The sequence below is a fragment of the Nanorana parkeri genome, unplaced genomic scaffold (assembly GCF_000935625.1).
Source record: "Nanorana parkeri isolate BGI_ZX_2015 unplaced genomic scaffold, ASM93562v1 scaffold334, whole genome shotgun sequence".
In the NCBI taxonomy this organism is placed as follows: Eukaryota; Metazoa; Chordata; class Amphibia; order Anura; family Dicroglossidae; genus Nanorana; species Nanorana parkeri.
This window is the reverse complement of record NW_017306602.1, coordinates 453,128-479,858: the sequence shown is the minus strand read 5'-3', so window position 1 is coordinate 479,858 and position 26,731 is coordinate 453,128. Positions and strand designations below refer to the sequence as shown.

General features: G+C 42.2%; 1 protein-coding gene across 1 annotated transcript in view; it reads left to right on the top strand.

Moving 5' to 3' along the window:
• LOC108788566 (E1A-binding protein p400-like) overlaps positions 1-26,731 on the top strand; it is a 103,316-nt gene that overhangs the window by 44,652 nt on the left and 31,933 nt on the right. The window contains exons 20-31 of the mRNA XM_018558358.1: positions 685-821; positions 10,747-10,933; positions 11,233-11,399; positions 14,617-14,777; positions 16,168-16,332; positions 16,456-16,623; positions 16,980-17,071; positions 18,565-18,845; positions 18,953-19,155; positions 19,376-19,545; positions 25,833-26,029; positions 26,121-26,232. Of these exons, the coding sequence (XP_018413860.1) occupies positions 685-821; positions 10,747-10,933; positions 11,233-11,399; positions 14,617-14,777; positions 16,168-16,332; positions 16,456-16,623; positions 16,980-17,071; positions 18,565-18,845; positions 18,953-19,155; positions 19,376-19,545; positions 25,833-26,029; positions 26,121-26,232 (2,040 nt within the window). The remainder of the gene's footprint in view (positions 1-684; positions 822-10,746; positions 10,934-11,232; positions 11,400-14,616; positions 14,778-16,167; positions 16,333-16,455; positions 16,624-16,979; positions 17,072-18,564; positions 18,846-18,952; positions 19,156-19,375; positions 19,546-25,832; positions 26,030-26,120; positions 26,233-26,731) is intronic.

Below are 26,731 nucleotides of genomic sequence, written 5' to 3'. Positions count from 1 at the left end.
AGAACACCAGCAGCTATAGAGGAACAACAAATCCCAGCAATAATACATTAAACACCCTGTATAATGTACTATTGCTGGGACTTGTTGTTCCTCCTATAGCTGGTGGTATTCTCCATTGCGCTGTATAATGTATTATTGCTGGGATTTGTAGTTCCTCTATAACTGGTCAGTGGTAATCTGCATTGCGCAGTATAATCATTATACAGCGCAATGGAGAATACCACCAGCTATAGAGGACTACAAATCCCAGCAATAATACATTATATACAGCGCAATGCAGAGTAACGCCAGCTACAGAGGACTACAAATCCCAGCAATAGTACATATGTAGTATAATGTAGTATTGCTACATTCCTCTATAGCTGCTGGTATTCTGTACTGCGCCGCTGTATTATGTACTATATTGCACACCACACTTTTTTTTTACTTCTACCGCACCAAGCTTGCTCCCGTGATGGACTACAATCTCACCACAAACTAGTAGTCCATCACTGGAGCCTTTTTTTTTTTTTATCCGATTAACCGATTAATTGAACTTAATAATCGGCCAACTAATCGATTATGAAAATAATCGTTAGCTGCAGCCCTACTTTGGGACACAGAAATTTCCTAAGATATTCATATTTGTCAAATTAATTGGGCTTCTTAATGGTTGGTTAATTGTTTGTTTTTTCTTTTATGTAGACTGTCCGACCTTTTGTTCTAAGAAGGTCAAAGAAAGATGTTGAAAAACAGCTGCCAAAAAAATATGAGCATGTCTTAAAGTGCCGTCTCTCCAACCGTCAGAGGGCCTTGTATGAAGACGTTATACTACAGCCAGGGTATGCCTGTTCATCATGTCACACTGAAGTGCATATGTATATAAATGCCACATTCACATAGCTAGGTTTAACCACATTACTAACGTTTTGTTAGGATTTTACGCTGAAATCCTCATTTGCAGCATGTCAAAGGAGCAGTAAAAAGTGGATTTAAACAAAAGATTTGGATGTATAGTGGAAAAAGTGAATTATTATTATTATTATAATACAGGATTTAAGTAGCACCGACAGTTTGCGCAGTGCTTGACAAAATAAAAGGAGACAGAACAGTTACAATATAGGAAGGTTAGGAGGATCCTAATTTTACGATCAAAAAGGGTTGAGCAGATGGAGGAAGTAAAAGTACAGTTATTATGTGGACGCAAGATAGGCTTCCCTGAAGAGATGAGTTTTCAGGGTTTGCATAAAGGTGGACAGAGTAAGAGATAGGTGGACAGATTGGGATATGGAGTTACAGAGGATGGGAGAGGCTCTGGAGAAGTCCAGTTGGCAATCATGGGTGGAGGTAGGATTGGGACAGTGATTGGATGCAGGGCTGAAAGGAGAGGTCAGAATCCAGGTTTACACCTAGCACCCTGGCCTGAGGGAAGGGGTTCACAGTTGTGCTATTTATCATGATCGAGAAGTTGGAGGAGGTGACCCCAGTGTAGAAAATATTATAAGCTCAATTTTGGACAGATTGATTTTAAGAAAGTGGTGTGACATTCATATTGATATGTCATATATACACTTAGTGGCCAGATTATTATGACCACCCCATCAGTACTTCGTTGGGCCACCTTTTACCTTCAATACTGCTTCAATAATGCCTGATGAATATCACTGTCCAGTTCTGTGAGATTTGATGGTTGTTTAACCAGCTGCCTGATGGCTCTTTCAACTTCGTCCCACAAATGCTCAATTTGATTGAGATCTGGTGATTGTGGGGGCCACCTAAGCAAGGTAACGTCTCCCTCATGTTCTTGAAACCACTCCTGCACAATACGAGCACTGTGGCATGGCGCATTGTCTTGTTGGAAGAAGCCATCTCCATTGGGATACGCCATCAACATGCTAGGATGAACTTGATCAGCAACGATACTTTGTGCTATTCAGACGTTGTTCCACACGAATTAAAGGGCCCAAATCATGCCAGGAAAACATGCCCCGAACCATATCACTGCCCCCACCAGCTTAAAAGGGTTGTTCTCATGCATGTGTGGTGCATGCTTTCATGCTGTTACCACCAAATTCTCACTCTGCCATCTGCATGATGCAACTGGAAACGTGATTCATCGGACCACATGACTTTTTTTTTCAATACTCGACTGTCCAATCCTTGTGTTCCTGTGCGAATTGGAGACGTTTTATCTTGTTAACTGCAGACAGCAAAGGTGTTCGAACAGGCCTCCGGCTTCCATATCCCATACGATGCAGTGTACGGCGAACAGTGCGTTCAGAGATCATTTGAGAGGATGCCTGATTAAGATCTGCAGTAATTTGATGCACTGTTGCCCTTCTGTTGTCTTGTACCAGTCTTGCCACTCTCCGTTCTGCCCTAACATTGACTAGTCGCTGACGGCCACAATTAGCACGTTCAGGCCCAGATTTTTGTCTGACAGCTGCTCTTGAACATTTAACAAATTCTGCTGTTTTGCTGATACTCGCTCCATGGCTCCGAGCGCCAACAATCGTCCCACGTTCAAAGGCTGTTAAATCGTGTTGTTTACCCATATCTTCAGAAAAAAATCACCTCTACTGTCGTGGTAAACAACCTGCTTCCCTATTTATATTGGTCTGGCCCTCTAGCAACTTCAGCGCGAAATTATAGCTAATTTGTCTACAAACGTCAGGTGATCATAATAATCTGGCCACTCAGTGTATATTGAGTGTCATCAGCTAAGAGATCTATTGGAAACTGCGGGAGCTTATCAATTGATCCAGGGAAGAGGTCTAAATGGAGTATAGAAGGGACCTGAGTACAGAGCCATTGGGCACCCCAATGGAAAGAGGAAGAGGAGAGGAGGAGATAGTTGTTGGTGACACTGGAGGTGCGCTGAAAAAGGTAGGAGGAGAACTATAAGAGAGCAGAGTCTTGGATGGCAAAGGAGTGATTTTTTCTGAGGAGTAGCAGGTGGTTAACAGTTTCAAAGTCAGCAGAAAGGTCCAATAGTATGAGTATGGAGTAGTTGCCATTGGTTTTTGCAGTTAGTAAGTTTTAGGAGAGCAGTTTGTTAACATTGAGAAAGCAGCTTAGTTGTAGACTAGATGTTGGGGGTCTTAGGTTGTTCAGACTGGTGGGGTCCAGTTAGGGCTTGTTTAGTTGGGGGGGTGGGTGACCAGTGCATGTTTTAGAGAGGTGGGGAAAAGACCACTAGAGAGGGAGAGATTGAATTAGTGAATTTAGAGCATAGAAAAAAGCAACATGGTGACCGGAGTAGTTGTGTGGGAATGAGGGCCAAGGGCAGGTGGATTGGCAAGTGTCAGAAACAACTCTAGGAACTTCTGTGTTTGCTGGTTCAAAGGAGGAAAGTACTGAATGTGGTGATAGACATGGTGTGTTTGGGGTAGATGTGGGAACCCTGAAGATTTCATCACAAATTATATCAATCTTGCTTTTAAAATGATTTGCAATCTCCTGGGCAGTTGGTGGAGGTGGTGGGGGATAAGTAGAGAGTTAAAGGTAGAAGAGCATGGTGGAGGACTGGATGAGAGGGTGTTAATGAGGGTTATGAAATAGATGTGTTTGGCAGGGTGGAGGCAGGTACTGTATGTTTGGAGCGTATAGTTATAAAGTCTTGCTGGGATTTAGGTTTACACCATAGTCGCTTAAGAGCACAATTATTTATTTTGAGAGTTCTGGTGTCATCTGCCTACATTGTAGCGGTCGTGGCCTAATCCTGTGAGTGGTGCATGGGGCAGATATGTCCATAGAGTGCAAGAGTGAACTGCAGTAGAGAGAAGTAGCAAGGTCAGGGCAGGACATGGGTGACAATGTTATCATAAATGTAGTCTGTTGCAGACAAGAGAAGGGTTATTGATGAAATCAGTGATTTACCATTGCAAAACTGTAAATGTTTACAGCTAACATTTCTGAGACCTGGATATGAAATTGAAGAATGGGAAATATAGGTTTTGGGTGAACAGTGTCAAATATGTCTGGATAGTGGAGACTGCTATAGTGTTTTAGAAATATTACATATCTTCTCATAAGCCTTCATTGGTGAATTATCTGTAAATCAGTACAGTATCACTAAAGGCGGCTTTAAAACAGCTTTACAGAGAACCAGTCAGGATTTGGCATTTGTAAGAATATTTTGTAAGAATATGAAAGCTTCTTTCCTGCTTAGGCACTATTGTTATTTATTCATTCATATTTTCTCCCTGTTAGAGCAGATCATAGGATTTTTTACTTACCTGTAAAATCCTTTTCTTGGAGTACAGTACAGGACACAGAACATTCAAGACGTTATGTAGCATACCGACAGGTGATTGGACACTGGCAACTGACAGTTGTGTAGAGTCCTTATAACTCCTTCTACCACCACAGATCCTCAGTTATTTGCAAGCAACAGAGGACACAGATGAAAGTGTCCTGTACTGTACTCCAAGAAAAGACTTTTACAGGTGTTCTGGATATTAATATACACTCATGCACATAGAAATCCGCTGCGCTAAAAAGCACAGTTCTCAGCTCTTCTTGTATAATATGATAGAGCACGCTCAGCGGTACCAAGTAAAACAGACACAAGCTGTTCTCACGTTGGATGCTCAGTAGAAAGTCCTGCCTAGGGCAGGAAGCTCTGTTTATTTATAGGACACAAAGGGATGACAGCAAGAAAGGATGGCCACAACAGCCAATCAATTCCTCAATATTATTTACATAACACAGAGGCAGCCAATGAGACACATGTATACAATTGAAAAGACAATATAAAGGGGAGTATATGCACATGAATGAGCAGCACAACGTGCACAGCTCCCAGCTGCTAGTTCACGGGAATTCTGTGCACACCAGTTAACAAATAAAACCATGTGCAGCTGATATCCTGGCAGAAGGCTACACAAAGGAATCAGCGTGTTAACCGTGAACGCTGCTCCGATCAGCCTCGCGCATACACTCCCGCCGCTACCACTGGCGCGAATTCCACTCAGCAAGGTTCAGTGAACAATAGAACTATACTACTATTCCTGTGAATGTGAGTTTATCTGCAGGGAAAACGCCACATTATTTCCAATGTGTTGATCAGACACACTAAAAATACATGAGCGTATGTTCCTTCATAAAGGCAGATATGTATCCAAATGATACCGTGTCCTCATAGCAAATACATCCCCGCCAAGCGAATAAATCTGCGCATTACACAAGGGCCCTCTCTGGCGTTTATACACTTGTGAAGCGGACACCGCTCCGCAATGCACATCAATCTCCCCCGGCCAACAGTCCAGCGCATAGCACATGGACTATTCGGCGGCGGAGACCTCTGCGCATATCGGCCGTGATGACAATATTCACATATATTCGCATATACAATCTACTAAAAACACATTCTAATAAAAACGTCCACAATAGTCCAAATAAAATTTCCACAACACAGGTAAAATCCTATGTTCTTGATGGGGCGTCCAAAAGCAATAATAGAGGGGTGGGAACGGACCATAACCATCTAGCTGCATAGTTCTGGATAATCTGTTCCACTGTCTGCAGGACCAAATTGCCAAAATCAGCATCGCCTGATGCCTGCACATCCATCTTATGAACCCTAGAAAAGGTATGAACAGATAACTAAGTAGCCGCCCTGCAAATTTCGCAGCAGATGCCTGGTGATAAAAAGCCCACAAAGTACTGACAGATCTACCAGAGTAAGGCCTAACTAAACAAGGCAGAGTGACTCCCTTACTAGTATAAGCCTGCAGAATGACCTGTCAAATCCAATGGGCTACGGTTGAACTTGAAGCAGAGAAACCTCTGCAAGATCCTACCAGGAAAACGAACAGTGAATCCAACTGCCTAAAGGTTGTGGTGCTATGCTCACAAAGCTGTTACAACATCCAAAGAGTGCAACAATTTTTCTTTAGCATCTTTTGGATCTGGAAAAAAAGGTAATATAATATCCTGATTAATGTGAAAGGAAGAAACCACTTTAGGTAAAAAGCACTGCCTAGGCCCAAGGACTACTTTCTCCTTATGAAAGACAAGGAATGGTTCACGACAAGATAGGGCTGCTAACTCAGATATTCTTTTAGCTGAGGTAATTGCAGCCAGAAAAACAACATTTAATGGGGTTTCCCAGACAATGGGGGATTCCTAGGAGAAGCTAAATGAGCAACACCCTGTATAAATGTCCTTATGAGCGAATGAGAGGCCAAGGGCTCTTGAAAGAAAAAGCAGACATCTGACCCTTTATTGTGTTCAGCGCTAATTTCAGATCTAACCCCTTTTGAAGAAAAGCCAATATTTGATTTACTGAAAAGAACCTTGGGTCCAAACTTTTTCCTTCACCCCAAGCAAAGTGTAGCTTCCATGCCCAGTAATACATCAGACGAGATGAGGGCTTCTGTGCCTGCAATACGGTAGGGATAAGATCTTCCGATAAGCCCCTGTCCCTTAGAACCTGGGTGTCAAAGCCAAAAAAGAAGCAGGTGGAAGACTGAACCCTGAGAGGGAAGGCCTGGCCAATGGGGAAGTGTCCAGGGAGAATCCACAGACAGTCAGAGAATATCTGTGTACCACGCTCTGCAACAACTGTGAGCCACCTGAATCCCTTCTAGAGCTATTCTACGATTGAGACAAGGAAGAATTTTCAGCAGAGGAAAAGCATAGATCAGGTTGAACTGGTTCCACTGAGCTACTAGTGAATCCACTCTAAAGTCTTGAATCTCTGTCTCTGTATACAAACCTGTTCACTTGTTGTTGAACCTGGATGCTAGAAGATTTACATCTGGAGTTCCCCACCAATGACAGATCTGGTGGAAAACCTCTGGATTCAGAGACCACTTCTCCCGATCTAACTGCTGCCAGCTGAAGAAGTGTGCCTGCCAGTACTCCACCCTGGGAATAAAGACTGCAGAAAGACTTGGTACTTGAGCCTTCAGCCATTTGAGAATGTTTTCATTTTGGGCTGCATAACTTCATCTGCCTCCTGATGATTTATGTAAGTCACTGCCGCAGCATTGTCCGACTGTTCTTTCATCTGTTTTCCCTGAAGACAAAGAGTCCAGTGACAAAGTGCAAAATGAATTACCCTCAGCCCTAAGAAATTGATTGGCAATGTAAATTCCTGCCAATTTCAAGATCCCTGAACCGACAGATGGCCCAAAACGCCTCCCAGCCTGAAAGACTGGCAACCATAGTTAGGGTCGTCCACTGGCCTGGGAGAAAAGGCTCCCTAACAGCAGAGCTGGGCTTCCCAACCACCAGTGCAGTGGTGAAAGAAGCATAGGATGATCCAACAATAGAGACGGTCTGTTCCATGAATTCAAAACGCTTAATGGCTATGAGTGAGTCTGCGCAAATGGGACGCCATCACTCCTAGGACTCTCATGGAAAACTGGATTATAGGACGAGATTTGGATCCAAGGGACCGTACCTTGCCCTGGAGGAGAAATTATCTGACCTTCATGATATCTAACATGAGTCCTCATTCAAGCAATGGGTTGGAATCAGCAATGATTTTTGATAATTTATTATCCATCCAAAGCATTCCCACAACTGAAGTGTCCTGTGAAGGTTCAAAGTTAGATCCAACTTAGACCCTTCATTGTGAAGTAGGCTTAGGTTTATGTTTGGCAGACTTGGAGAACCAAGGCTTCTGTCTTGTCTGGGAAATTTGCTTAGGCTTGGAAAATGTGAAAGTTGACTCTGAGGGCCGAAAGGACACCCTTTTTGCCAAACTAGTGTTCTGTTTACCCTGTGACAGCCTCTTTTTTTGTTTGCTAGAGAACAAGGTACTCTTCCCCCCCTATAACCTTCTTGAATCTTGACCATCTCCAAAGAGGTGCTTTCCAGCAAAGGGAATCCTCTCTAAGCGCTTCTTACAGGCAGGTTCTGCTAACCAGTACTTAAGCCTACACATCTGAATTGACATGAGGCCTAACCTAGACAGCTGTCGCACTGTATCAAACAAAGCATCCATACGGTAATGCAGAGCACCAGGAAGGAGATCTAACCGTCTCATAATTTCCTAATCAGAAGACACAGAACGTGGGTCTCTGGCCATACTTTTTGACTAGACCACCAGAGTCTGACAAACCTTCAGGGCTGTAACAACAACAGGTTTAAGAGAAAAGGAGGTCTTAAAGAGACCATCCAAATATTTGTCAACAACACCCTTACACGTAGGCACATCCTCTGCCGGAACTGTGATAGACTTATTCAGATAGGTAATAACTGTGTCTACTTCCATAACAACGCACTTCTTAAGGAAAGATTCTTCAAATGGATACTGTTGAACAAATCATTTAGGAGGAGAAAACAGCTTTTCTGGGTGTTGCCAGTCAGCATAAAGCACTTCCACCAGAGAATGCACTGGAAAAGTTTTAGGAATCCTTTTCCTTTTCAAGGAACCTAAACCTGTGGTCCGGTAATACTGCTATGGTATTACGTAACGGTGGTGACAATCCTGCAGAAGGGATTACTTCCATGGAATACTCTTTTGAATCGAAAAAGGGACTTCCCTCCACCTCCTCAGCTTACTCATCCTGATCAAAAAGAGAGGGCTGTGTCCTCGTCGGATTGGGATCCAGAGGGCGCTGGACAAGGGGGACTATGCCTATGCCCATGTTGACCAGATGCTTCAAACATGGCAGATAGCATAGCTGACCCATGAACATAGACATGGAGGCTGCAAAATCATCGTTGCTATGACAGGATGAATGACCCCAGCTAACACAGAAGCAGATGCAACAGTTAGTAAGGAGTTAGAAGGTGGACTAACAGACACATCATCTATAATAGAGTCTTTTGGGGAACCCTCAGGTAACCCACTTTGCCCACCAGTAACTGTCCCAGATTCCTTTTATCTCCAGACCCTCTTTGTCTTGAGTCTGTAATGTGAGTGGCACCTTAAGGTACTCAAGAGGAGTCCGCTGTGACCAGTGTCCAAAACCTGATACGTATAGAGGTCCTATGACGCACACATATATAAATGATCGACGTACAATACACCCTGCTCCGCCCCGCACAACGCCGCCTCATCTCGGCATGCAGAAGACCAGTCATCAAAAACATGGCCATCGGAATCCGTACTGCGCATTTGCGAGTCCACGTGCAGTAACCAATAAGGCATTGCGAGCTCTGGCAAAATGGCCGCCGGAGCCTGCACCAGAATCCTAGGAAAATCAAAAGAGAGCCTCCTATGCCCTACTAGAGCGGGAGGAGGACAACAAGGCACAGCATAAGAGGGAAGGTGTGGGAGCAGCAATTGGAGGTGCCCGAGGATACAGGAACATGGCACCAGTCACAGCCAGACTTAGGGGGGAAAAGAGATATCAGACTCACCACCGCTCCGTCTTCTTCATCTAATGAGGAAGTTATACCTTGGCTTCACTCACTTCAGATGAGCATACCCGCAGGGGTTCTTCAATCATAGGGTTACACAATGCGGATACTCAACTGCCCTGAACCTGTAGAGCACCCTGCAGCTAACCCAACATGCTGCACAGCTTGTGCCAAGGTGGGTGCCGAACACCGTGCGCAATCGACATTACAAGCTGGCCCTGCATCTTCTGATGTGCTTGCGGAGTCTGGCTACGGCCCTGGAGCTCCTGCTCCAAACAGCTGTGGCTTGTGTCCAGTCACCTGTCATACACTACATAACAGATCATCTTGAATGGCCTGTGTCCTGTACGATCAAGAAATATCAGCTCAGTATCAGCCTCTAAGCCCTCTCACAGTGACTGACCCATCTTGTGCTTCATTTTAGGGATAATAGCTGACACTCTGCAGACTCCTGGAGGAGGGTACAACAGTAAGTTAAGGTCCATCTAAAGTCTCTAGTTTTTTCCTCCTAGAGTAATAAACAGACATTTTAATGCAAGTTGGCATGTTAAATGTCTCTTCAGAATTTACCTCTTTTCTAATACTAAATGTAGCTAAGAAGCTGGATTTCTCTAGTACCCTGCTAGACAGTGCTTAAATAGGTGGGAGGGATTGCGCAGGGCTTTTACATCCTTTCACTAAGCTCCTGTAGAGCAATATTCTCAATCTAAAGAAAAATGGTTGGAACGAAGCATGGCTATCCAAATGACTTACATCTAAGCAGTTACAGCAAAATCACTGGAGACAAACCTGCAGTGATTTCACTGCAGAAAGAAGAGTGTTTGCATCCTATCAAAAGAGGTGTCCATCCAATATCCCTACTGGAAGGATCAAATGGTATTTACAGAGCCTGGTCTTACTGGTATGTTCAACTTATATCACATTTTATTTTGTAGTATTAAAATAGTTCTACTTTAAGAAATCCTTTAGCTTCCTTTGACATAATCCTATGTAATATGATAGTTCTATAAGTTTATATTACCAGCACTGAGATCAAGAGTAAGTTTGGACAACCTCTGTGGTGGCCTTACAGGTCAATAGGGAAGATTTACTGGGTTATTCACAAAAGGGTGAAGAGTTTGGAGAAGGCAGGAGAAGTGAACAATCTAGGACAACATAGCTGAACTGGAAAGTGAGCTGAATTGTGAGGAGAGTTTTTCCAAAGTGTGTTCTAGATTGTTCACTTCTCCTGCCTTCTGCAAACTATTCACCCTTTTGTGAATAGCCCTGTTAGACTATTACAAATGCAGATATGTGACTGGTTCTCTTTAATATCAACATTATAGTAATTTTTGCAGCATATTTTCCTTTTCTATATGATTTATATGCTTTTCTATAACAAATCTAGATGTATGCGTGACTATTTTTATTTTTCTCTCTTTTTATTGAAATTTATTTTCTGAACAGAACCCAGGATTCATTGAAGGGTGGCCATTTTGTCAGTGTTCTCCATGTATTAATGCAGCTGCAGAGGATTTGTAACCATCCAGATCTGGTGGATCCACGTCCTGGGCATTCTTCCTATGCATGTGAAGCTCTGCAGTGCAAAACTGCATCTTTAGTATTGCAGGCTTTAGAATATAACCCATGGAAGGTAAGAAAACTTGATACTTATGGAAGCTGAATATCTTCAATAAGTAGTACTTTTAGAGAGCAAATAATATATAAAAGATCACTGCCACTTAGTCTTTATATAGCACCTCCTTCATGAAGTTTAATGTTTACTCCAGCTATTTGGGCTACACCTCCATGAAATACACACAGCTCATCATTTTTAGTTTTTGTATTTTTATCTTATAGGGCAGACATGGTAGGCCAATGGGGCTGCATTTATTTTTCATACTTGATTCAACTTAGAACAAAAGACTAATATTCCATTTTTTCATTAAGCAGAGCCCTGATCTTTCTCTGTTTAATCTGCTTGGACTTGAGAATAAAATGACACGGTATGAAGCCCAGGTACTGCCAGTCCAGAAGGTGACTCAGAGGCTAATGGAAGAGATTTACAGTAACCCAGATACTACTCCTCGCCCCAATCCAGTGAAAATTAAACCAAGCAGGTTGGTACTTTTCAACACTATCTACGATTTTTGCTCTCACAAAATGTGTTTTTGAGTTTGAAGTAGAGAGAATTTCTAAAAACTGCCTAAACAGGACAGAATTATGTGTATGCTTCATAACCAGTTAGTAACTGTTTTAAATTTAACAGGATTAAAAATATTGAATTTGAAAATTTTCGATAATGCCTGCTGCGCTAGAACTACAAGACTAAAACATAGAATGTGTTAAAAGTAATCTGTTGCCAGTGCTTTATCAATAACTGCTATAACATAAGCTACGCTTGTTTGCTTGCTTCTAGTATGATATTTCCTGCTATCTGCATGTGCAGTGATGAGCTAATGAATAATCATTCGATTTTTATGTTCTGTAAGATGCAATCTCTCTATTCCCTGTGGTGGCCAAAGGCTTGTTTTTCAGACAGTTTCAAGTACTTCTTACTTAATTCTTAAATAATCTAACTACTTTGTCCTCTTTGATTGAGGGTTGACAAACGATCTGCAATAACTTTGGAGCAGCTTCTAAAACTCTTGCAGCATTTTGATAGATGATAAAAGAGCTCCCGATAACAGCTGTCAGTTAAAAACAACATTGCCTTCTTTTCCCCTTCAGACAGCATTGAAGAAAGCACTCTTTAAAGGACAACTATGAGAAATACAATCACAATTCCTAGGATTTTATGTTGTATCCATGGTCTGAATGAAATCTATAAACTCAGTGGTGTGTCTTTTTTTTTAACTTATTTTCAGCTTTTTAGCCTAAAAGTTCCTCTCTTTTGTGTAGTGTAGGTGACATGCGCAGCGATAAGGGGTTTCATGCATTGTTCTAAAAAATAAATAAATGTAATTTTTCTCAGATGATCTTGGTTTAGTTGTCTTAGAAATGGGATAATGTGACTGATTGATGTGTTCTATTTTAATGTTTGGCATTGCATTTTATGCTTTTTTTTAAAATGTAACCTCCTCTTAATACCTGACCACATTTATGTGGAAGACCCCGAGACATTTTTGTAATGTACTCTGCTTCTATACCATGTGCTGTGCATTTGTTTTATTGAATCTTGAAAGATAAAAAAAATTAAATGGTAAATTCTTGGGATGCACCAATACCAGCTTTTCGGTATTGGGTATGAGTACCGATATTTTTGTATTGGTACTCGCCAATACCGATCCTGGAAGTCCCACTAAGGAAGCCAGGCGGTGTGTAATGACGCGCTGTCTGGCTTCCTGATTAGCTGGGAAGCCGTCTCGTCACCAGCATGGAGCCGTCTTTCTGGCCATCCAGGACGCCGGGGGCGAGAATTGACTCGCCGCCCTGCTTTCTTAATGGGACACCAAGTGACAAGGGAGCATGGAGTTGGCTTCCCAGCCAATCAGGAACCTGGGGGGCAAGTCATTACCCACCCCCTGGCTTCCTGATTGGCCGGGAAGCCAGCTCCATGCTCCCTGGTGACGAGAGAGCATGGTGACGTGTACTGACTTGCAGCCCAGGATCCTGATACCGGAATACTCGCCCAAATACTCGGTATCGCCACAGATACTAGTATTGGTATCGGTGCATCCCTAGTAAATTCCATTTAAAAACAGTAGTGAACTTTCAAACTATCGAAAGTCAGAGTTTTGCCTAAGAGCAGATCGCACAAGATGCCTTCTGTTACCTTTATTAGTTCCAAAAGCCTCTTCAATGCCCCTCTTCAATTGAGGGTTACCTTTTACTGGGGCATCACTGCATGACTACGCTTCATCAACTGCCATTCCCTGTCCAGTGAGAGGTCCCATACTGGTCACTGAGGCATGGTGCCTGTTACTTTTCACCAAGGAAGAGAACGTTTAGATTGAGCTGTTGTTAATATTTAGACCATCATTTAAATCTAGGAACCTTGATGTGTTTATATTTACTGAAATGGTCCTTTAAAGGAGAACTATGACATGAGTGATTTCCACTCACCTCATAGTTCTAGCCGACCTGTGACAATGAGACTGTCACAAGTCGGCTCAGTAGATCGGGATGTGAGCGAACACATACCAGGTTCGCTCTCCTCTCGATCCTGTCAAGGCTCTCTGCCGTGACAGGGGGAGGGGCTGGATTCCCCTCTCCCTGCTCCGATCTGCCAGCGCTGACTGGCGGAACAGACGGGGGAGGGGGCGGGTACAGCTGGCTCTGCCTCTAGATAGGCAGAGCCAGCTGTCACTCATGCAGCTGGGCGGATCCCGTCATCTACGTCGGGATCCGCTCCGGCTGCGGCGTCTCAGTATACCGCGAGCTGTAGCTACAGCTCGCGGTATACTGAGCTTAGGGTAACGGGAGGACGCTAGTTTTTTGTCCTCCCGTTACCCTAAGGAGAACTATGGGGAAAAACACTGACCCCCATAGTTCTCCTTTAAGAACCTATTCAAATGGCCATCATACTGTAAAACCCAGTGGGAGCTACCTGATATGTGAAGAATGACTCAATGTATATGAGGAATCAGTGAATCTAGCATATCTACCTGTTGCTTCAGGCTGAAATTTGACTAACAGCATTTGTTAGTGTTGATTCTCCTACTTAGTGCCTCTTCTAAATGGGCACATTCCTCAGGACAGTGATAAAGTCCAGCTAGACACATAGAAGGGAGTTTATCAAAACTGGAGCAGACAGGATTTGTAGCAATTGCACATGGCAACCAATCAGCTTCTATCTTTCATTGTCAAAGATATTAACATAAACTGAAAAGAGAAGCTGATTAGTTGCTATTGGCAACTGCTCCAGTTTTGATACATTCCTCTTATAGCGTTTAAAATATACTATATATGAGCCATTTATGTAGGCTCCCATTGTTGACTTGTTCATCTGCAAAAGTTTATTTCTCTGGCTGTCATTCTGAAGCTTTGCTTCAACGCTTTCTTAGTTACTGACTTCCAACACTTTTGTGACCCTCATTTACGGGATTTACAGGCAATTAGCATCTGCAGAATAAAGACAGCAATGACAGCCCATACTTTTCTTAAGACAGGTGTACTTTAACAAGTTCTCTCTACCAATACTGAAAACAGTGTAACATTATAGTGATGAGCACCAGCATATACAGGATTCTGACATCACCTGCCATCTATAGAATGATCGAGAAAACGTACTTTATTGTTTGTGAGAAATGAACACAATAATGTGTCAAATTCAGCTGGATACGAATTTTATACAAATACTGCAAAATAAAACAATATATCGGGCCAATACTGCAGGTTGTTTCAGCCGGTCCCTTACGGTCAGAAGCCAGAAGGGAGAACGGTAACTTTCTCCAACACTCCAGCATCTCGCTTGGTAACTGCAACTACAACCACAATGACCCAGCAAGGCCAGGCTCGAGGCCGATCCCCAGTCACCACAGCATCTGCAAATCAGGGTAAGCAGTTATTCAACTTCCAGAATTTTTCTTGTTGTTTGCTACACACACAAAGGTATTGGCAGGTCTTTTGCTGAGAACATTGGTGAGTGAGAGACCTTCCCACCAGCACAAGCTGCCAGCTGCAAGTTGTTTTCTCCCAGTGTTCACAACGGATGAATGCATCTCTCGCACAGTGAAAGGATCCTGCGTTTTTCTGTGGAGCAGGATCAACAGTCATTTTCTAACATGTTATACGTTACAAGGGACTTTTAAACCTCTAATTCGTTTGGTTGTTTGATGCTCAAACCTGCTGCATCACATCCATTTATCAGGGCTTATAGCCCTATCTTTACATTCTATGTATATCCCTGCCTGCTGCAGTGCTCACTTAGTCTTTCTGTTCCCATGGTAGATTCCAGATACATAAATTATCTCAGTGTCACTTCACTTTCTGGGTAAAAATTAAATACAGAAATCTAATATGCAATATTTTTCTATTTACCCTAATAAAAAAAAAGGATTTTTTTTTGTCTTGAAAATAAAGCCACAATTCATTCCCTATAAGGTAACCATTCACTGCTGCAGTGGATCTCATCAGTTGTTGCATGCATCCATGCATTTTGTAAAGCAATGTGCTAATAGTTGGTAATATAAACCCTGTATGATGATGATAATAATAGTAATCATAATACATCTGTCTTATCTAGCTATATAGCCAATTGGTAAAATTGGTGTACACCAATTGCAAACCCCTCGGATTTATCATCATGATAGTGATGGGTTATATATATAAATGAACTGTGCCCATAAGCAAGCTAACAGCTACAAGGCACTGGAAAGTACACCCATTGTGAGTGTGTATATGTGACATTCAGTTATTTATAGTGATGGGTTGGTATGGGGAGGATTTAAAATGAGTCTCCTGCAAAAAACAGGACTTGAACTCACTGTTTTGCATGTAACATAGCACCTATGACTGTTTTGCAGGGCCATTAACCCCTTAAGAACCAAGATTCAGATGCTTGTATTTCAGTTAAGGACCAGAGCAATTTCCATCTTTCTCATTTATTGCACCAACACATATTATTTACCTTTTTTGTAAAGGACAAAAAGGGCTTTAATTGATGTGACACATGCGTATATAAGTTCTCATTTAGCGCATGAGGGAAGCTTAAACCCTTTAAGACCCATGATGGAATTATTCCGTCATGGGTCCTTATGGCACGGACAACCATGACAGAAAAATTCCATCATTGGTCCTTAAGTGGTTAAGATGTCATGCATTAAGAAATCCAAAATTGATATGCGCCATATCGGTCATGGTAGTACCTATTGTGAATGCCCCAGGCGGATAGGCCCCCCGGCAGTGTGCAAGGGAACAGCAAAAAATAGTTTTGTCTCATTTCAGGTGGTGACGTGGTAAAAATTGCTCAGCTGGCTGCATCCGGTGCAGCACAAGGCAAAATTGCACAGCCCAAGACCCCGGTGACTCTGCAGTTCCAAGGAAACACGTTCACTCTGTCTCAGAGCCAGCTGCGGCAACTCACAGCTGGGCAGCCTCTGCAACTACAAGGTAATAGTACAGCAGAGAATAGAGAGTGCAAATAAGGGCAGGGATATGCTGTGGAATGTATTTGTAGCCAGTTAGATTCTGGTTTTGCTACTGAGATTTGTAAAACTGTTGTTTAACTGACAGGGAGTGTCCTTCAGATTGTTTCGGCCCCTGGACAGCAGTACATCCGGCCCCCAGGTCCTGTGGTGATGCAGACAGTCGCACAGGGGAACTCTATTCAAAATGCAATCAATGCTTTGGGAAATCAGCATCCTTCCAGCATACCCAATTCTGCGGTGAATCCTCAGTCAGGTGGAAATCTTTATGTTACAGTAGAGTACTGATTAACAAGCCCCAACGGAAAATGTTTTCACCAGTTGCATATCTGTCTGTCTGCCTGTCTACTGGAGCTGTACTTTGCAATGGTCTCGATTCCTTTAGAAATATTTGCAAATGTTAACTGTTTTTCTTCTTAAGTGATGGAAACATGTGTATGACTTCTTAAACTGATTGAGCACCTAGCAATTAGCATTTTTGGTGCATGTAAGAACATATATTCTCTGTTATGTTATTAGAACAGTTTCTATATTTCAATTTAAGCTTGTACTAATAAAGATAGCATATTACAGGATTGAAGGACAGCATTTAATCCATTGTAAATGTTGCAGGAATTCAAGGAAGAACCATAATGCCTTACCCTACTAGTGGTGACATGTCATCTTCTCTGAAGGCTCCACAGATTTCAGTGACCCCAGCACAGGTATTTCATATATTGTGTTTTAAAAATAATAAGAACAGGAAGGGGAATGCACAAAAATGCACGTTGAATATTTGCTCTCTTGGGTATAAATATTATAATTATAAAATAATGTATTTTTTTGGTCTAATGTGACCTAGCATATTAGGTATACATGACCCAATAAATCCAAGTGTGTTAGGATACAAGCAAATCTTGCAAGTATTGGGCCTGTAGATGCTAACACTGCATGGTTTCCAGCCTACTTCATACTTTAGGTTTTTCCCTCTGCTCTTATCACTGCATGCTCCTTATATCTATCCATTGACCAGAAAACAGGAAATGCCATGATGGTGGGTTATGAGAGAAAGATTTGTCCAGGTATGGCCAACCTGAGACAACCAAAATCAGATATTTGAGCTGGTTGTCACGACCTTCATCCTTTAGCACTTTAGTCATCTAGAAAAAATATACAGGTAAGGACTTTCCTTATCTCTATACTCATTTTGGGCAAGTTATTTTAAAAACATTAACACTATAGGATCACACTAGCAGCCAGTCAGCTTACATTTTCAGTAGTAGATGAGCATTGGCAAATACACTTATAGTTCCATTTACATCCCTCTGTACAGCTCCTTCCTTGTATTCTTTTTGTTAAAGAAGAGCTATACTGTAAAAGCTGTGCCCAAAAACAGTCTAGCAGAGGACCAATGACTAGTCAACAGAGTTGTCTGTAGGCTCCCTGCAGGTAATGCTTTCCAAAGGACTGATTTGTTGTGCCTTGTACCATGCTGTCTCTCTCTGCGTGCAGACACTTTCTTGGTAGAGGAGCAGGGCTTTGCTTCATCATGTCAGACCCACCCCCCTGATGACTGGTGATCTTGTAAACTGATAACTCTTGGGGGGGGAATGATCAGTAGGCAACAGTAGAGGCGGAGGAAGCACAGATCCACAGAATGAGTATGTGTAAGAAGAAGGTTGCACTCATGTCCTAAGATTCAGCTTCCTCTCCAAAAAGGAGAACAGCAAGAAGCACAGTAGTGATACCACCAAAAGTTACTGCAGTGCTCATGTAGAAAATAGCAAGTCACTGGGGGCAAGAGTGGTTGGTATATGGCTTGTGAGATGACCTCTCACTGTTGAATCAGGAGTGCCTAGGCTTTGCCCCATGTCAGGTAGTACACTGCTACTTTTCAGGAATTTAAGGCAAAAGATAGATTTTCCAGGGTAGTGAATAGCCACAAATAACCTTACTAGATATTATTTATAGGATGGCAAATCTTGACTTTTTAGGTATAGGACCACTTTAGGCACCACACAACAAGGTATATCGGATATGTTATATTTTCCTGCTGGCAGTAGCAGGTTCTTGCTGCTTAATCGATTTATGAATCACAATACTGTTTATAACTGTGACACAATGTTTTCCTAACTAAGTTATAAGGATAGAATCATTTTAAAGACCCTGTGAATACAGTCATTACTATGCAGTGAAAGTACATATCTCTTTAAAACAGGATTTAGTTGAAGAAAAGCAAAGAATAAGAGAGCGCCTGGAGCGTCTTTTCTCCTGTAACGAACGGCGATGTGGGCAGACACCAGTGTATGGCGCTGATCTGTTACGGCTCTGCTCTGTGCGGTCTTCTGGTGTTCAGGCTCCCAGAGAAGAGACGCAGTGGGGATGGGTGGGATCTGTGAACTGTCTGAATTCCACTTGCAGAGATTCCAGTGATCCATTGAAGAACCTGATTGTATCCCCTAAGCAGCGGAAAGAGATGCTAGAACCCACAGCAAGGAGGTGAATATTATAGGTGTTCGAGAGGCCCAGACATTACTGTTTCTGATTTTTATCATTGTGACCCAAGTTGAATGTTAATATTTTTCTTTATCATCATTCTTTTTCAGCATATTATGTGTTGTCCCTGCTGCTGTTGCTCGACCTCCACAATTGACGGTGCCATATCTTCCTCCGCTATACAGTCACAGCATGAACATCCTAAGACACTACCTGGGCAAAGAGACAGCACCATATATTCAGGATTTGTGTGAGCGAACATCTCCTCGTTGTGTGCAATCTCCAGACCTGCGACTTATTCAGTGTGACTCGGGTAGGGGGCTTAAAGTTTCTTAATGCATTCAGATGAGGTTTTTCTGTTGTATATGTCGTAATGTCATCCTTTTACTTGCCGTCTTCATGACATGTTTTCTATGCCTGGCAGGCCCAATACTCCCTTATTAGTAGGAACTGTGGAAGAGAGTAACAAGGGTATACAGTATATTCTGACTATGCAATAACATCACACAAGATGTAATTTTTTATTGTTATAGGGAAGCTGGAAGCTTTGTCTATACTTTTGCGGAAACTGAGGTCTGAGGGTCGTCGTGTTCTCCTTTTCTCTCAAATGTTGCTCATGCTGGACATACTGGAGATCTTCCTGGACTTCCACTATTTCACCTTCATCAGGATCGATGAATGTGCAACTTATGAACAGTGCCATGTAGGTAGTCCAGCCATTTACATGTTGTTTTGTTTTGCTTGTTCTTGTTTAAATGTTTTATATGTTTGATTTTGAATATGGTGAAGCCTGTAAGGAGAATCTGTCAGAAAGTTAAATACCTCCGTGAGAAATAGAATCTTCCATTCTCTGACTCCCAAGCTGTATGCTAATTCCAGATGTGGAACTTAATCAGCTTCACTGAGATTGACATCACTGCCCACAGCCAGCTCTGAAGTCTGAGAATTGGAGCTTTCATTTGAGGCTGTTTAACCTAGTATTTCACATTGTTGTAAATTCCCATTGAAAACCATGAAGAGAACCATGGAGATTTCTCAGAATAACTGAGCATTACATACTGACAATGCAGGATATGAAACACTAGCATGCTACTATGTGAAAGGTTATAATAAAACATCAATTGAAGTACTCTTTACTGAATTGGCAGTGGTAATTGTACTTGACTTTTCAAATCACATTATTTGTTGTCAGTACAGCAATTTCTTCAAGTATGTCTACCCCTGCCTGTAATCACTAATCTCCTTATGCAGTATACCTTTTGATTTTATGGACTTATATAAAAATATATATATATATATATTTTTATCAGTGAAAATAACATTTCTGTGTGCCAGCGCTTAGCAGTGAGCTGAGTGAATTTCCTTGCCTGGTTTCCTTCATAATGAATTGGAAGGTGCAATTCTGTAATACCAATTTAATGTTTCCCTTTGAAATATACTGTACAGCAGAAAATACAAAGGTCAAAAGCTCCATACATTGATTAATACTGAAACTTTGGGTGGGCACTGGTGGATTGAATCGATTGGACAAGTGATGGCATCATTTACTTTTCTATGGTTTTAACATTGGGTTGGAACTAGGAATTGGTGGGGCAATTCACAATTGGAGTTCTGGAGAGATACACAGTACAAAGTCGCCCTGTGATTCTGCTTGCTAGTATCCAAGCAAAACTGAAATATCAGCTGTGGGTAGGTTTGGAATTTAAAGGAAAATCCACCATTTGCAAACTATCAATAGATGCACACACATTAATAAAAGAAAAGTATTGCAACCACTCATGCCCAGGGTATGGGCTTTCAGTTTCAGGGACAGGAGGAAGCATCAGTGGACTACAAATTTAATGACCTCACCACACTTGCACTCCATTAAGAACTCCATGGTGACAGATGGAACTTGTGGTCTCTCTGTTCACAGATCCTGTTAAATGATCTGCGAATTGATGACGCGGCTCTGCCGGTGGAATCACGCATAGCTGCGCCAATTTCTGTCCATATCTCAAATTGGCGCAGCAATGCGTGATTCCACCCGCACAGCCGTGCCAATTTCAGATACATACAGAATCCTGCGGGGAGAAGGATTCTGGGATTCTGGCAAGGGAGAATTGGCAGGGGTGTGGGGCTGTGGAAGTGACTGTTTAGACCATGAATAATGTTACACCCTGAATATGGGTGTAACATGAAATATCGTCAGAAACATGGAATTAATCTTTCAAATAAAATGTTGTTCCATAACAGTAAGGAACCCCTATTTTCAGTGTTATTTATAAGAAAACTGAGAATAATGTCTATTTTACTAACGGTTGCATCGTTTCCTTCACAGTGGGATATGGGACAGTATAAGCCCTGTTTAAAAGCACAATTGCAAACCAGAGTAAGGAGACTCCAGTTTGCAAATAACAGCATTTAGAAAGCACTTCTGGACTTCTTTCTGATTATTGGCATTGTCTAGCAAATAAGTGTTCTGTGAGGAGGGAAAACTGTGCTTAGAACTACCTGACAGCTGATCAGTGGTGGGCAACCTGACACAATGGTTGGCAACTGTCAATATTGCAGAATGAGACATGGTTTCCAAAGTAGATATTCACAGTGAGGAAACCTACTTTCTGCCTGTATGCTGCCAGTTCACATTCGCAATCAGTAAAGACTGCATTAACACTTTACAGTTTCTTTTTTCTGAATATGCCTGAAAGTCTGTATGTGTAAAAAATTATTTTTCTCTATCGTTCATTGAGGGACACACCTCTGAAGAATTCTGAGACCAAGGTTTATGCTGCTGCCTCTAGGAGAAATGAGCACTAGGTGAACAAATGTAAAAGCCTGTCGCTTTAAGGACATAACCCCTCACACCTGCCAGATTTGCTTAGTGTCCTTATACGATAAAGAATATAGTGAGGTTTTGTTCCGTCTCTTTTAATATAGTAGCTATATATTTTTACATTTTATTGTCTCCCTCTTTTGGAGCTAAACTGAATTTTATTTAAAATAACATCTGTAAAATTCTATTGCGCATGTTCATGCTAGCGGCCAATTTAAACTATCTGAGGCAGCAATCCTTTCTCCAATTCAGGATGACTGTGGTTTGAAACTGCTCAGATCTTTGTAGTGCCTTGCCTTTGGAATTGAAAGACCGGGCTTGCCTTGCAGTGCACATATTTCCCTGTCACCGGGCGGCTGTGGCTGAACTCCGCAGAGATTCTATAGTTAGTGCATCATTTTGTGATGTCTTTAGGGGAAAAGCAGCACTATACAGCTACACAGCCACTTCACATACTCTTTCTGCTGTAGGCAGCAAGTACTGTGGCAACTCATTTGCCCTTTCCACTGCACGTTGCTTGGGGCCATGAGTAGTACTGAGGAAATCTGTTTTGATTCTACCTTTTTTTTGTATGTTGCCAATATGTCTGCTTCTAAACGCAGGGTTGAACGCACCATGTTTTCTGAGGAATCCTCTGATTCTAGGGCTCTTTTGTCACGAGTATTCTGATCATTGGATACTTAGATGACCTTTTACTGCAAGAACAGCCTCTGTTGATTCTGCAGCTCAGTGTCTCTGTCTCTGTTACCTTTGAGATCTTCTGGGGGATACTGAACATTGAGAAGTCGCCCTTAGTTCCATCACATCTCGGAGTATTTAGGTCTTCTGTTAGATACCCTTTAATATTTTGTTCTGAGGAAGGAACACTTTTGCTAGATGTTGCAGGATCAAGTTTGGTCCCTTCTATCCTGTTGCTTTTTCTCTCTGAGAATCTGCATGAGAATAATGGGATTGATGGTGTCAACCTTCGAAGCAGTTCCTTTTTCTCAGTTCCATTCCAGGACTTTACAGAGTAACATTCTTACAGCGTGGGACAAGTCTTCTCCATCACTGGACAAGATGATCAGATTGAGTGCACCAGCCAGGATGTTTCTGTCATGGTGTTTGACATCCCCTGCGTTGACGATGGGAAAATCATTTCTTTCCATAGGTTGGAAGATTGTCATGATGTACGCCAGTCTTGAGGGATGGGGCGGTCTCTTGGATCATCTGTTTGTGCAGGATTGTTGGTCTCCGGAGGAACCCAAGCTTCCGATTTATTTTGTGGGTTTTTGGGTGATTTGTCTGATGTTATTTCATTGGGCCCTTTTCCTGTCTGGGCGTACGATTCAGATTCAGTAAGACAATGCTACAGCGATGGTATACATCCATCACCTGGGAGTCACTAGGAGTGTGGCGACGAAAGTACATTCGATCTTGGATTAGATGGAACTTCATGTACCAGCAATTTTAGCAGTACACATCCCGGGTTTAGAAAGCCGGCAGGTGGATTTTCTCAGCAGAGAACGTCTGGATCCGCCTGAATGTTCTCTCCATTCACAGGTGTTTCAACAACTTTGTCACCGCTGGTGAATGCCGGATATGGATCTCCTGGCTTTTTGTCACAGCAAGAAAATGGCCAGAGTCCTGGACAGACTGAGGGATCCAATGCCTTAGTAGCTCTGTGGGATCAGTACGCACTAATGTATATTTTTCCTTCACTAACACTGTTGCCTTGATTGCTTTGCAGGTCAGGACATAAAGGAATTCCAGGCATTCTCGTTGCGCCAGATTGGCCCTGCAGGTTGTGGTGTGCCAGTTTGGTTCATCTGTTGGCAGACAATTCCTGGCTTTTTCCAGATCTGTTATCTCAGAGTCCAATCTTCCACCCTGCTTTCAGTCGCTGGCATTATCGGCCTGACTGTTGAAACCCAAGCGCTAAAAGTCAATAGAATTTCAGATTGTGATATTCTGACTATGCTTAAGGCTCCTTAGATTTTTTAACATACAGTAGGTGGAAGGTTTATTTTCATTGGTGTAAGTCCTTGGGATTTTCCACATGTGCTCTTCTATATTGTGATTTTTGTCTTACCTTCAACTTGGGTTAGATCAACATTTAGCGGTAAGTTCCATAGAGGGTTACACATCTGCCTTGTCGATCCTTTTCAATGTCCTCTTGCTTTTAATTCTTCTAAACCCCAAAACCCCAAACTAATTAGGGGTATGGAGGACCAGAGCTACGAGACAAGGCTACTAAATTTAAACATGTTCACATTAGAGGTGAGGAGATTAAGGGGGGATATGATTTCCATGTACAAAATGTTTAATGGTGGTAGCAACATTAGCGATAAACTGTTTAAAATTAACTCCGTTACAAAAACTAGAGGCCATCACCTAAAATTGATGGAAAAAAAATTCCAGCACAAGGGGCGAAGGGGGTTCTTCACAGTAAGATCAGTTAGGGTCTGGAACTCACTGCCACAGGCGGTGATTTCAGCAAATAATGTGGAATTGTTCAAGAAACTTTTGGACGATTTCTTAAGGGACCGTAATATACAGGGGTACGGGTACTCCTAGAATGAGATCCTAATAGGTTGGACTTGATGGACTAATGTCTTTATTCAACCTCAAATACTATGTAACTATGTACTTTTTCAGTGGGTTACTTGTGTAGCTCCTCCTGTGAGTTCTCCTTTTCCTCTGTAGGCCTTGGATTTGTCTTTTTTTCTGTTTTACAAAACCTGTCTGCTTGTATCCCTATTTGGTTCTTTATAGGAACAAGGTTGTTTTGAGACACCAGGTTTTCCTTTTTACCCAAGGTAGCCTAAGCTTCTCTTTTAAATGAACACATTATTTTACCTTTCCTTTGTCCAGCTCCTGTTCATCCTAAGAAAAATTATCTTCATAATTTTGGATGTCGTGTGGGCCATTAGTGTTTATCTCTCATCCTCAGCTTTCATTCGACGTTCAGACTTTATTTGTTCTTCCAGAAACTCCTAGAAAAGGTTGTTCGGTTTCTACTTCCACTGTTTCTAAGGGGATTCGTCAACTTGTCATTCAAGCTCATTAGTTGCTTTTCCTGTTTCTGCTCATTCTACTAAGGCAGTTAGTACTTCATAGGCGTTTTGATGCTCGTTTGGGCAGAAAATGTTTTTAGGCAGCTGTTTAAGTGACAATTCAATTTTGTTTTACTTTGACAGTTCAATTTTTTGTTGAGCTAGCACCCTCCCCTCTGTTTGGACTGCTTTTGAACGTCCCTGCATAATTTCTTCAGACCTGTGTCCCCCAATGGACAGTAGAGAAAATAGGATTTTTTTCTTACAAAAAAATCTATTTTTGGAGTCCATTGAGGGACACAGCTCCCTCCCCTCAAGTTCCTTTGTACTGCTTGCTACAACTGGCAGCTGGGAGGGTTATGTAATTAAAGTAGCACTTGTTTGCCTAATGTCGATTTCTCCTAGAGGTAGCAGCATAACCCTACTCAGAGTTCTTCAGAGCTGTGTCCATCAATGGACGCAGAGAAAAGGATTTTTTTTAAATTTCGATAATTTTTCCTTAATATAGTAAAAAAATAAAACCCCCAGTGGTGAATAAATACCACCAAAAGAAAGCTCTATCTGTCCCCAAAAAAGGGTATAAAATTCATTTCAGTACAGCGCTGCATGACGGAATAAATGTCAGTCAAAGTACCGCAGCGCTGAATACTGAAAAATGGCCTGGATGGGAAGGGGGTTTAACACCGCAGATGTCAACTGGTTAAAGGAGAACTATGGGGTCAGTGTTTTTCCCCATAGTTCTCCTTAGGATAACGGGAGGACACAAACTAGCGTCCTCACGTTACCCTAAGCTGTAGCTCGCGGTATACTGAGACGCCGGAGCGGATCACGACCCCCTCCCCGTCAATCAGCGCTGGCAGATCGGAGCGGGGAGAGGGGAATCCAGCCCTTCCCCCTGTCACGGCAGAGAGCCGTGACAGGATCGAGAGGCGAGCGAACCCGGTATGTGTTCGCTCACCTCCCGATCTACTGAGCCGACCTGTGGCAGTCTCATTGTCACAGGTCAGCTAGAACTATGAGGTGAGTGAAAAGCACTCACCTCATAGTTCTCCTTTAACAACAAAATCCTATTTTTATAAATTCAGCTTTTGTTCAAGGTTATTTCCTACAAATACAATTACTATCTCTTTCTGCCCTCAGGATTTGATGAGAAGCTTTAACCAAGACCCTCGAATCTTTTGCATCCTAATGTCTACCCAAAGCCGTACACTGGGTGTTCCCTATGTGGAAGCTGACACCGCAATCTTTTATGATAGTGATTTAAACCCAGTGATGGATTCTAGAGCTCAGGCCTGGTGCGATCGCATCGGTAGAGATAGAGACATACATATTTATAGGTAAGAGCGTAGTGTTACCTGATTGTTACAACTGTCAAGAGTGTTCTAGGTCAGCTGTATTTAATATTATATTTAATGTGTTTGACTGTAGACTTGTAAGTGGGAACTCCGTTGAAGAGAAGCTGCTTAAAAATGGAACCAAGGATCTCATCCGAGAAGTTGCTGCTCAGGGGAATGACTTTTCAATGGCTTTTCTTACACAGGTTAGTTTTGGGTAAGATATATCAGACTGACAACTAAATATAAAAACGGGCGGTATTGCGGCAGGAAACCGTGCGATCTGCCTGGTGCGACTGGAGTGCCATTAGAAAATAATGGCATTGCTAGCGCGACCGGTGGTGGGCGATTTCGTGACCACCTGGCCTTAATGCACATTGTGTGTGGTAGAGAGTGTTGCTGCCTGGCCACCATAATATGGCACACAGTGGGATGGGGGCACTCCGCTCACACACACACACAATGCCGTATCTATGCGTTTATTCGCATGCAGGGGGTGGGGCCAGCGGGGTAGGTTTTAATTTTTAACATTTTTATTTACTTTATTTTTTTTCTACTTTGTACATTTATTCATTTATTTTATTATTTTTGACATTTTAATTTATTCACATTTTTAATTATTTGTTATTTTTTACATTTCTATTTAGTTACATTTTTAATTTCTATTTATTTTATTGTTTTTTACTTCCCCCTCCCCCCCCCCCC